General features: G+C 30.8%; 1 protein-coding gene across 1 annotated transcript; it reads right to left on the bottom strand.

Moving 5' to 3' along the window:
- Nucleotides 1–6,889: 6,889 nt before the first annotated feature.
- LOC144568056 (uncharacterized) lies at nucleotides 6,890–7,875 on the bottom strand. Its single transcript, XM_078318287.1, has one exon. The coding sequence runs from the start codon at nucleotides 7,785–7,787 to the stop codon at nucleotides 7,179–7,181; it is 609 nt and encodes a 202-aa protein (XP_078174413.1). The 5' UTR covers nucleotides 7,788–7,875; the 3' UTR covers nucleotides 6,890–7,178.
- Between the last annotated feature and the right edge of the window lie 5,138 nt (nucleotides 7,876–13,013).

Genomic DNA, 13,013 nt, shown 5'->3' with positions numbered 1-13,013 from the left:
ATTCCAAACAACCAACAACCAACTAATAATTTAGAGTTATTATTTTTATTTTGCTATGTAGCATGATATATTTTATTATTTATAAACATGATTAATAGTATAATTTTTATTTTGCAGTAGTTTTTAATTTCTATTGTAATGATTTATTATATGAGATGTTTAAGAAATTATAATTATATTTAAATGTAAATAATTTCTCGAATACTTTGGAGTTGTGACCTATACCCGCTCTGGATCCGGAACTGCCCCGTATCCGAACCGGACCCGATAATCCACAAACAAGTTACAGATATCTATCTACCCGGAACCGAAAGACTGGACCCGAAATATCTACGGGTAGATAGGTATCCGGATCCGGACCCGACCCGATTTGAAACAAATAAGTATATGGATCGAAATTTGGACCCGAACACTTTTAGGGTCCGGGTCCAAATATAATAGTACCCGGACCCGACCCGACCCGATAGCACCTCTACTCCTAACATTTTCATCAAGCAAGAATAATCAAAATTGTGTTCACATGATGTACATACCACTGTGTGTTTTTAGTTTGTTTACAACTGAGTACTTTTAAGACATTTTCTTTCTAATTTTATGTAACAGCTGATTTGTAACTTTTTAAATTAATAAAATTACCTATGACTTTTAATGTCAAAAAAAATGAAGAAATTTATATAGCATGACTAAAATAAGTTCATTAAATAGCAGTGATCTACGCTGAATGGGATGAATAATTCGAAAAGGTAAATTAACTAGTTTTATTTTTTGATTTCCGTGGTATATAAGCTGTTATTTTTATACGTACAAATATTTTTTTTGGTCAGTCATATACAAATAGACATCGTTTAATAATACGGACTCTTTCAGTAGACTGCAAAATATTTATACAACAGTATTAAAAGTGATATTCTATCTGTAACTTAAGCTACTGTTCAAATGTTGAATTAAAATTCTTAACCTTTTTTTTCAATTTTTTGTCTATTAAATTGTATAACTTTTACACATATTAATATTATTCAGTCCTTCTTATAAAATAAAATTGCAATGTACTAAATAATTCAGCTCTTACAGTCTCAAGTATTTGGCTCTATCCTTATTTACCGGTTCTTTAATTGAGCCAGTGATGTAATATTGCATTGTCAGTTGCAACCATGGACGGATCTATGTTCAAATTGGGGTATGTAAGTGTCTACTTCTGGATTTAAATTTTTTAGTTCGATTCAGTACTAATTGTTTAATGTGTCTAATCCTGATTCGATTTAATGCCTACTCCTGGTTCGAGTTAGTCTGATTCTTGAACCGATTTCTTCTGAGTTTTGGTCGATTATGTGTATTTCGTTTTTTTTTTTGGATATGCAATACTCTATTTCGTCAATATAATGAAAGAGAATATGAGAACAAGAAAGATTTCACGGTAGAATCCATTATTACAATTCTCAGAAATGAATTGGCTGAACTTTTTCTGCCTTTATTACTCAACACTTATATTTCGATTAAATTTTTATCTGAATTTTGACTTTAATTTGTTAATTGGTTAAGAACAGTCAAACTTTGAATTGTGCCAAACGAATTTTTAAATAGCTTACTAAAAATATTTCAATATTGTGTCACTCGATTTTATGATTATAATAGGTTTTATAATAGGAAGCAGGTAACAGTCCCCCAAAAATCTCCTGATATTTTCAACTAATTCTGTAAACATTAATACTAAATCCTGTAAACTAATTCAACAAATCCTGTCAACATAAAAACGCGTGAAAGCTGTTAAAAACGCGTGATAGCTGTTGGGGACCACCTTCTGTGAACATACACATAGTATCCTGTGAACATACACATATTATCCTGTAAACATACATATATTAGAGTAGAACTAGGGTGCTCTTAAGCTCACTAAAGTTTTGGTGAACTTAACTCTAAAACTCATCAAATCAATTTCAAATGACGAATCCGAACCGTTGAAACCCGTCTACTTTACGTGTGATGCATCTACATGTGAAATTTTTAAACATTCGAATTAATTTAGTATAAAGTCAAGCAGTCAAAATTAGAAGGTTAATAAATTAATTTTTAAACATTCGAATTAATTCACATGTAGATGCATCACACGTAAAGTAGACGGGTTTCAACAGTTCGGATTCGTCATTTGAAATTGATTTGATGAGTTTTAGAGTTAAGTTCACCAAAACTTTGGTAAGCTTAAGAGCACCCTAGTTCTACTTCATATATTATCCTATAAACATACACATATTATACTGTAAACATACATAATGTATTTGAAATTATGGCAATTGTGGCAGTTGAAAGTGCGTCAGAACTAAGCTAAAAAAGAAAGGCTTTTATACACGGAGATTTTTGGAGGACTGTAGCCCGGGGGACGTTACATTTTCTCTTTATAATAAACGTAGTTATAAAAATAGAATTGTAATTGTGTACCTGATAAATTAATGAATTTGAACCCAATTAGTTGTTTAAATCTGATTAGTGTCCTATCCTGATAAAAATTCTGAGTCTGTCGTTGCAACAAAATAAGTCATGTGGGCCCACTGGTATATCATTGACATGTCATTTTAATGTCATTTTAGAAATATCGTTTTAAGCACCATGTCGTTTATAAGTCTTTACCTAAGAATATCTTGTCATTATCAAATAGATACCACAACAAATAAAGCGATGCCAAAAAAATAAAATTCGTAAAAGAAGCGGTAGATTGAAGCGAATACAATAATCCACTATATCATTGTAACAAAATGATTAAAATTTAAAAGCATCGGCAGTCCAGCTAAGCTTTGAGCCCATTTCAATTTAAAAATAAAAATTCCAAATTTCTTTCTGTGTGAGACGAAACCCGGGGGGGGGGGGGGGGGGGGGGGGGGGAATTAGAATTGATAGTAATTTACTATTTTTTATTATTCTATTGATGTCAAGTTGTCACTTCATGTTGCTTATTATTTAACATTGAAAGAAAAAACCAACAATGTATAATTATTTAATTTTAGTATTCTCGCGTCACAACTAACATCTAATTATTAATTCACTCATTTTTTTTCGTAATTTGATAAACCTATACAATGGCAAGAATCATTGAGTTCAACAGCTTAAGAATAAAGAAAAGAACATAATGACCATTGAAAAATTGGATTGTCACAAACAAATTGGAATGTCCGATGTTTGCGTTTTAGTAAATCGAGATCCGACAAGTTGGAGGAAAATTAAGATAGTTTCATCAAATCTTATATATTTTTAAATTAGTTAAAAATTTAATCTCAGTTCAATCAAAAATTGTTTTTTTTTCCTGTTTCAGTATGTAATATAAACTTTTGCAAGGGTATATGTGCAATCCAAAAAGGAACTCGCTCTTTTGTAAACTACATTTTGAGTAAGTGGAGTTTGAGATGAAAGAGTTTTTTTTTAAGGATTAGAAACAAAACAGTAAATATAATTATTCTGATTCTGTAACGCTGGTGGTATATCATTGTCAAATTTTGTCATTTTAGTTCCTTGGTATCTCCACAATTTTTATGTGGTCCATATTTCCATTACATGACCACATGCAATAATCTTTCTGGGTTTGCATATTTCTGTTTTCCATTGCTCCACTCAAATTTCTCTCTTTCTAGAAGCTTCTTATGTGTTAGCTTATCATAATAAGCACTTTTAAAATATACATTTGTGAAACGATTTATGTTATTTCTTCCAAGTTATAATAGATGAAAATACAATGAAATAAATTACTAATTGGTGGATGGTTAGATTTGATGAGCATACAAAAAATTCTTGATATGGAATAATGGAAGTATGATGTAGATATCAGGGACAGATCTCTTTAAGCCCCCAACCCCAAGATCACTCATTGGTTAAACTCTTAAAAAAAAATCCCTCAGCTGTACTTTTTCTTTTGTTAAAAAAACCCTACAAAAATGCTGATAAAAGCCGTCCATGTCAGCAAAAAGTATGTCCAAGGTAGCAATTAAAATCCGAAATTTTTATTTATACCATAATAAAAAGAAAAATAAATCAAAACATCCTGATTTTGAGAGATTTTCAAAACTACCCGAGCCGCCAAGTCAATCTGTGATCCACGCCAAGACTAAACAAGCTCCAAATTCGTTTGATTTTATAAATTTGCTTAATAATTTTCAGAAATAGAAAGAATACAATAATTTTTATATTTACTAGAAGTGACTTTTGAACCGAGATTAATAATTCAGATATAAAGTATTTTTATTTTTTTTCCAATAACACACTAAGAAATAGTTTAATTTATTTTACAATCCGAAAAAATCCTACCTAAAAAATATTTCGGAGCCCTTCTAGTACATATAAATTGTAAGATAGTTTATCTATTTTACTTAATTTTTTTTCTAACATATTTAAATTATTAATTATTATTTCTATTTCTAAAAATTATTAAACAATTACTATTTTTCTTTGATGAAATTTTACTTTTGTTTTGTTGGGGTCCGCAAAGTCATTTGACAGCCCTCTATTTTTAAAGCCAGAAATTGACTTGGCGGCCTAATTGCTTTTAAAAAAATTCTAAAATAATATATTTTTTTCAGAACATGATATAAATAAAAATTTCGGAATTAAAGTTCGTCACAACAACAAAAATTCAAATTAACACATTATTTGTTTTATTTAGTTAGATAGAGTAGCCCAATTAAAAAAAAATCAAGTTAACCCACTAATTGTTTATTTATTTATATATTTATTTTTCTAGATAACATAGTCCGATTAAAAAAAAAATGTGTAGTTTACGAAGTTATAAAAATTTGTGCATATTAATAGACCATTTTATATTGGTGCAAAATTAGAAATGATGAGATTTACTTTAAATTAACTTTGATTATGCCTATGGATGTTTCCAATTTGAATCTAGGAGGCAGTCTGACAATTTTGCCGGTTTCAAATACCCAAGAGGTACAAGATTCAGGGGATACAGAGGGCGCAAGACATGGATCAGGGGATCTGTTGGATTACCTGGTCGCAAGAATGGAATATGAGCCCTCCATTCCAGATCATGCCACACCCTCCTCTGATGACTCTCTCATGGATTGCTCCTCCTCAGCTTCTATCACATCTTTAGTTATTGATAGTCTTCTAAAAGAACTTAAAATCGCTTTTGTTTGTAATATGTTAAATCCGAACTATGCAGGAGTTATTTTGGTTTTTTGCAAAATGGATTACTAATCCATTGCTTTCTGTATGAACTATGTTGGCCGTTTTTAAATGAAACAGGTGGGTAAACCCACTTTTATCAAAAAAAAAAAATAGACCATTTTATAACAAAAGCAAAATTACTTGGAGATTTTGTATCGCCACTTTCTTTCGAGTATAGAGAAACTCAACTTAAAATATACAAAATTACCACCAAATTTTATTGTTGTGCTTTGAAGCATCACGCCCTTCAAATTGAAAATTTCAAATCTGACACTGGTCATCAAGTATTTAGATAAAGAAAAAAATGAAATATTCTAATGAATAAACAATGCACATCTGACGTAAATCATAGCTTGAAATATCCAATAAATTTAACGCAATTAACAAAATAGTTGTATAATATATTGACTTCTAAATTATTTTTTAATTTTTTAAATTTACTTAGTATCAATTTGAGTTGTCATATTAGAAAATTTAATGTTAATTTTAACGCATTCACTAGTCATCATTTTTTTATTATTAGACTTGTACTAAGATAATTCGAATAATTATAAATTTTGAATGTAAATACATCAATTTTAAGGTCATGTTTGATTGTGGAGTAAAAGGTAGAGTAAATTTCTTATTTCACATTTAAGTAGCTAAACAAAGAGCAAATTATGAAGAGTAAAAAATTAGTTAATCCAAAATGACATACTTCACATCTCTAGGTGAATTAACTTACTCCACGCGCACTTTACTTGTAGGGCCGATTGAAGATTAATTTAAGTTATAAATAGTTAAATACCAAACGAGGTGTAAAATATGAGAAGCTAAATAGGGAAAGTAATTTAATCCTTATTAATTTTACTCCACAACTAAACATGATTTAAATATATTAGTTTGAATGATTTAGATTCACTGTTTGAAAACTATACAATGAAATTTTGAGTTTCTGACAAATACCACTTATGTCACCATAGTCGGATTCTAATTTTATATATTTTCATGGTTTTGTTTTACTCCACGCTTATATTTTCTATATTTGAAATTTAAAAGAGATAATTCGAATTGCTCAACATGATCTCTATATTGAAATGTGCTTAAGAGACCAAATTTGAAATTTTTTTAAATTGTTTACTAACTTTTTAGAATATTTCAAAATCATTATTTTTATGGTCCTTAATCCGTTTGAAAATAACAATTTTCTACCTATCTAAAATATTAGTAAATATATTTAAAAAAATATATAAAATTTAGTCTTCAAATACATTTTAATATAGCAGTTTAGATCGACTGTTTGACCTTTAAAAACAAAGATATAAGTGTAAAGTAAAACAAGATTCTTAATTCGCAACTCACTAAGCCCATCTATATAGAGAGAGAGAGAAATACAATGATAACAAATTAATTTAATGACCTAACAAAATTTTTCCTTCATTTCAAAAATTCAATTATAATTATATGCACTTTATAACATCAAACAAATAAGTTTGATCAAGTTTTATCTAAATTTCACTGTTTATAACTTAAAAGCTACATCTATAGATAAAACTTGACATTACATTTTAAACTCCCAACTTAACATTACATTTTAAACAAAAATTTCTATTAAGCTCGCTATCAGTAATCTCTTTAATCCCTAAAAATATTTGATATTTTATTTAAACAAACGAACAGTCTTTAAGAGGGCTAGATTTTGTTAAAAGGCCAGGGTTCTCATCGCAAATTACCAACCAAAACTGCAACGGACCGCAAAGTATATTTTAATATAAATTCAAAATGTTGATTTCACAAGGTTAGCGCCATAAAAATAAACAAATCCAGAGTTGAGCCATCGCTAGCCGTTCGCCAAAAATCGAACGGTTTACAACTAATTAGAAGTAAGCATTAGAAAACAAAAGACTCGTCATTCTTTTTTTCCAGTTTGATCCATTTTTTTTTTTTTCAAGTCTTTCGTTCCCTTTTCATCCTGTTGCTAAAAACTTTACATTCTCCTTTAAAGAACTAAAAAACCAGCCAAAAAAGAAAAAAAACGATCATGCGGCCGGCATCGTTCGCCATGACAGATCCGACGGCTCAGAATGATCGAACAAACCAACATCATCAAACCCCAACGATCCAAATCCATCATCCGCCATTTCGGGTCTAAATCCGAAATCCGACCCAAACCCGACATCATCATCAAATCCCCACATCTGGCCGTACATCGTGGCTGCCTCTGCCACGTCAGCTCCGGCCAATTCAGCCACATCTCTGGCAAGAACCGCTGGACATTCCTCCGCTGCGGGAGGAAGACCAAGCTCATCATCAGAGGCTTCTAGAAGGTATCCAAGCTCTTGAACAGATCCATCCTTATCATCTCCATCCGGCACCGTGCCAGTGTGCTCCGACTCAGACCCAGCACCAGATCTGATCTCCTGTTCCAGGCTATGCATGACAGAGGCGAGACCATCATCAATCTCTTGCGACACAGTCGCATCATCCTCATCCAATATGTTCAACAGATAGTCCTCCGCCGAGACTCGCCGGAGACGTTTCATCTCTGGCGAATAGGCCTCAGGAGACTCTTGGAAGAGATTCGACTCGTCATCTTCGGAATTAGGTCTTGACCTCTTGGAGGAGGATGTAGGAGTGGAGGGATTCATTAGAGAGATATAATAAATGAGAAATAAAAGGGCGCGCGTGTAAGAGTTTAAGTGAAGGGTGTTTTTGGGAGGAGAGGGAAGAATGGGAGAGGTGTTTTTATAGTGGGGTGCGGGTCCGTTTAATTTTCTAAATTTTAAAATTTGTTTTCCCTTTTATTCAAGCGGGCTGTACTGGTTAAAAATTTAACAGAGCAGTTTCGGCTTAATTCAGCGTACGAACTTTATACAGTGGTTTTAATTCTATAGTCTGTGAGCTCCATAAAGTCAAAACTGTTTTGTTAAAACAATTTACCCGTTGAACTTCCCTAGGTTTGTTTTCTCTCTTTTGGCCAAGTTATAAAATTAAGTACGACCTGACGTGGCGGCTTTAGACACTACTTGGGAATTCTTCTAACTAAAACCTTCTAGTTTTAATAAATTGAAAACAGTCGTGCAAATGGATTTTGTTTTTGTCTTATTTTTGTCGTTTCTCAATTTTTTTTTAAAATAAAAATAAAAAACAGTAATTTTAATCTTCCTAGTATTAGAACTAATTGGAGATAATAAATATTCTTATCAAATTTGATGTTCTCTTTGAATTTGAACAGTTTATCTCTTGCCGAATTTTATTCTCTATATATTTCAAGTAGTCATCTGGAGAAAAATTATATATTTTTCCGTTCTTATATATATATATATATATATATATATATATTTTTTTTTTTTTGTTTCTTCTAATATTGGTTTAATAGTTTGACTTGTGGAGTTGCTTGAACAAAGTGTTTGTGTTTGAAAATTATTAAAAAAAAACAGTAATGAAGTTTTGAAGCAAACTTCCGTACAATAAATAATGATTAATGAACAGATAATATGTTGCTGAAATGGAGAAGCAAGTTGCAAGTTGTTGTAATGAAAAAAAAATTAACATGTAATGATGGCGCAGGCCCAATGCTACATGTGCCAAGCCAGTCCTTTTCATAAAGTTGTGTAATGGGAATGTTGGTTGTACCTTTCCATAAAATTGCACATATTTGGGTTGAATTTGTAAAAGATTAAAGAGCAGGTTTGGAATCAATAACAAGAAATGAAACCACTTTTGAATGTTTCCCTAAAAGACGTCTACCATCAACAACTCTAATTTTAAATAATTTAAATATTTAAATTAAATAAAAAAATTAGATAGGAAGCAACATAATTTTGTGAAGGTTCATTCTACCATCTTTTTACTTTGCTTGGAAAGTTAGAATTGAACCTAAAAATAAACAATACAGCTAAACAATGAAACAGGAGAAGAAAATATGAATGGATCTAACACTGGATTGTGACCTGTTTGGTCAATTATTTTTATTTTTCGATAAGAGATGACGTCTGCAAGGATATTCTAGAGATTCTCTGATTTGTTTTGGGCTTGTGAGAAAATTTCCTTTATCTGTAAACTATTCAGGAGGATAAACTTCTGTCAAGGTCCCTAAAATTAAACAATATGATAAATACGTTCGTCTAGTATGTGCTGTTTTCCAAGACATACAACTCGCCAACCCATCTCTTTTTCTCCCCCGGTAAACAGACAAAATCACAAGTATCCTCTCCATTCCTAAAAGCTACTTTTCTCTCCATTTTTTAATTTCTTTCCGAGTACAACCCTGAACCCTCTTTATCTCCAACTATTTTTTTTCGTATCCTTATTGGTCGGCAACTCGGCATCTAGTTATTGGGTTACAAAAAAATATTAACGGGTAAGAAATAGAAAAAGAATATTTTATGATTAATAAATTATTTTATTTATAAAAAATATTAATATTAATATTATGGTTTTTCTAAAAAATAATGATTTTACAAGCTCCCTTTGTTTATTGGAACTCAAGGTTTAACTACTCCCATAATAAATATTATACAACATAAATGCATAAAAAAAAAGTACTTGTGAAAATAAAATAAAATAACGTAACGCCACCGCTCGTGAAATATTTACAGTCTTATAAAATGATTGTTAATTTCAAACCAAACATGTAAATTTCAAAGTAGATTTTTATACCAAAAGAAACAATATATGGAAGCAACTCGGTCAATTATGAAATAATACAACAACGTTCGTGAATTAAGTCTTATAGAATTATTTATAAATTTAAAACAAATATGTATGATCTAAAACGTCAAAGTTTTTATCTGTAGAATTTTCAAAAATTCAAAAGTAACACGTAGTTCTTGAACTTTCAGAGACGTGTATAGTAGATCTGTGATTTAAACCTCCTACTTGTTATGATTTCGAGATACTCATGGACGACAAAGAAATTTTACCAACGAGGAAAAGAAAGTTCCGGAGGACTAATTTATAATTATTAAGCTATTGAAGGTTCTTTTGTAAAAGTTCTAAAAGTCAAATAAAATAAAAAAAGGGGTGAGCGACTGAGCGTACAGATCGGGATTCTGGGGTCATCCGTCCCGGACCGCATTTTTTTTTCTTCATTTATTACCATTTAATTTCTCGATGCAAGGTCCGCCTTCAAATTCATTCAATCATTTTCAAATCCGGATTTGGCGTCCGGATCGGCTCCACTTTTAGCCGGCTTAGCTTTTGACAATTCAGCTCGGCTCCGTAGCTGGCTGCTTCTGTGGATTATCTCTCAAAGGCCCTTGGAAAGTTATTATATTCTTGTAAATTTAAGGTAAAGCTTGGAATATTTGTTTTCCGAGAAAATTTATTTTTATTCTATTATTATTATTGAAGAGGAGAGCGGTAGTTTAAGTTTATTTTCACTAAATAAATTGAGAGAGAGTTAAAATTATTAAGAGCTTGTTTTTGTAAAATAGACATTAAATGATTAAATTTTAATGATTAAAATATTATGTTTAAAATTATAAATCGACCTATCCAAAAAAGGTGCAGATGGTTTGGATATTATCTTACCGTAACCGAATTCGTATTCAAAAATTAGATATAAATATCCGAATAACTGTGCGGATACGGATACAGATATGATTTTAAATTTTAATTATCCATAACCAAATAGTAAAAATATATTATATAGTTTAATATATATTATGAAAAAAATTTCTGTTATTCAGTATTATAAAAAGCAAATATCCGTATCTATATTCATGTAATATCCGATCCATATCCGTATCCGTCAAATATCTTATTCGTATCCGCATCCGGAAAATAAAAACGGATACGAATATGATTTTACAACTATCAAATCCGTATCTGTATTCGTCTAGTATCCGATCTGTATCTGCATCCGAAAAATAAAAACAGATATGAATATGATTTTACCACTATCCGATTCATATCCGATCCGTTTGCACCCCTAATATAAACCGTGACAAAAGAATTACAGCAGAACATTTAAATTATTTTTTTGTAAGGGCTTCTATGAATGTCCGTTTTGTAACCTGAAAAATAAATTTTAGGTGATACAGGGGTCGCAAAGAAAAAAAGTTGATTTCTGTTTGTGTATACGGTTGCTTTCTTTTGCGGAAAGGAATATATTTCGGATTGTGGCGTGGTGATGGTGTGTAGACTTTGAATCTTCAACGCTGCGTGTGTCGCCTAATTACGGCTTCTTTTGTGAATTGACAGTTTTACCCTCTTCTCGTTTCATTTTTCTTTAGTATAATTTAAATTTAGCGTTTGGTCTGAAGATGTGATATATCCGTCGGGTACATTTTTGCGACCAGTATATTAACATAGACACCTATATTTGTTTGAGAGCAGAGGTTTTTCAATGGATATCATTATCATACCCAAATTCGTTGGATTTTAGTTTTCTAAAATCTCTCCCCATTTGTTTTCTTGTTATAGAAAATATGGATTAGAAATTCAATTTTAGTTGAGTTTGTTCCGATCAGCCGTCTAAAATTCCAAGATTTTTGTGGCTGGTTGACTTGGAAAAATTTCAAGTTATTGGTCTGTTTTTCTTTTTCTTTTTCTTTTTTTATTCGGCTATTTTGAGAAATATGGGTTGAAGAGTTTGTTGGGAAAAGTAAAATGAAGATAATAAAATCATGTGATTTTAATGAGAGGAAAAAAATGGATAAGTTAGATTATTTAATGTCTGGTTTTTTATGATTGACTAATATTATTCACTCATATAATCGTAGCAGATTCTTTAATATGAAATAAATACAATATTATATACGGAGGGCATGTAATTTATTTTAGGTGCCCGTGTAAATTATAAATTTGTAATTTTTTTAATTTAAATTTCGATTGTTTTTCATAAATAAATGCTTTCCAGTTATGGGTGTAAACGGATACTGATCTGCGTATCTGGAGATTATTCGAATTCAGATTAAACAGATACGGATAATTGTGGATACAGATACAGATATTTTTTGTATATGATGAAATAATGGCGGATACGGATACGGATAATTTCATGAAAGTGAATATCCATATCCGTAATTATCTGGATCCGAAATTGCTCCCAACCGACTTCAATTTTACTGCTTCGAATGAATGAAACTCAATTATCAGACAATTATTCGTTTTGTATCAGTATCATAGATTATTCGTTCCGTATCCGTATCCGTTTAAGGCATATTTAATTTTAAATTTTGATATTTGTTTACAATCCGTATCTGTATATGTATCCGCTCATTAAAAGACGGATACGGATATGATATTAGCACTATCAGCTCCAAATCCGCTCCGTTTACACTCCTAATTCTAGCTTTTATTTTTAAAATGAAACTTGCACGGTATTAGATGCGTGGCTATAAATTATAGATGTGACCATGCTTTTGTATCCTTAGCTCTTAAAATCTGTTGGCGCGCTATGAAACTTTATTGTGGCCATTTTATTGCCATGCCAAGTAATTACAAATTTTATACTCGGAAATGTTATTTAAAAAACATGATATTTTCATATTTAATAATAGTTGCACGTCGCCAGAATTTAAATGATTTAAAGATTTGCGCATCTTGCATATTGTCTTTTTCAATTAGCTTTATTTTGTATTTTATTTTATGTTGGCACGTAATGATGCTGTAATGAAATAAAAGTTTGTGGACTAAGTTACATTGAAAATAACATTTAATTGTACAGCACCTAGATATTTCAATTGGAGATCTATCAATCTATTTATCTATAGATACTATACTCCATTCAAGTCTATTGACCATTGTGGCTGTAACTATCCTAATAATTTGTAGATCTTTTAAGGCATTGATGAGACTGTAAATGGGACGATTTTAACAAAAAAAAAGAAATTAAAAATTCCCATTAAAAACGTTTAATATAATTA

This window comes from Carex rostrata, chromosome 17 (genome assembly GCF_964058835.1).
Source record: "Carex rostrata chromosome 17, lpCarRost1.2, whole genome shotgun sequence".
NCBI classification, from domain to species: Eukaryota; Viridiplantae; Streptophyta; class Magnoliopsida; order Poales; family Cyperaceae; genus Carex; species Carex rostrata.
The sequence above is the reverse complement of the archived record's forward strand: the minus strand, read 5'-3'. Positions and strand labels throughout refer to the sequence as shown.

Excerpts from the sequence above, each read along its gene's own strand:
- LOC144568056 (XM_078318287.1), bottom strand. The coding sequence starts at position 7,787 with ATGAATCCCTCCACTCCTACATCCTCCTCCAAGAGGTCAAGACCTAAT.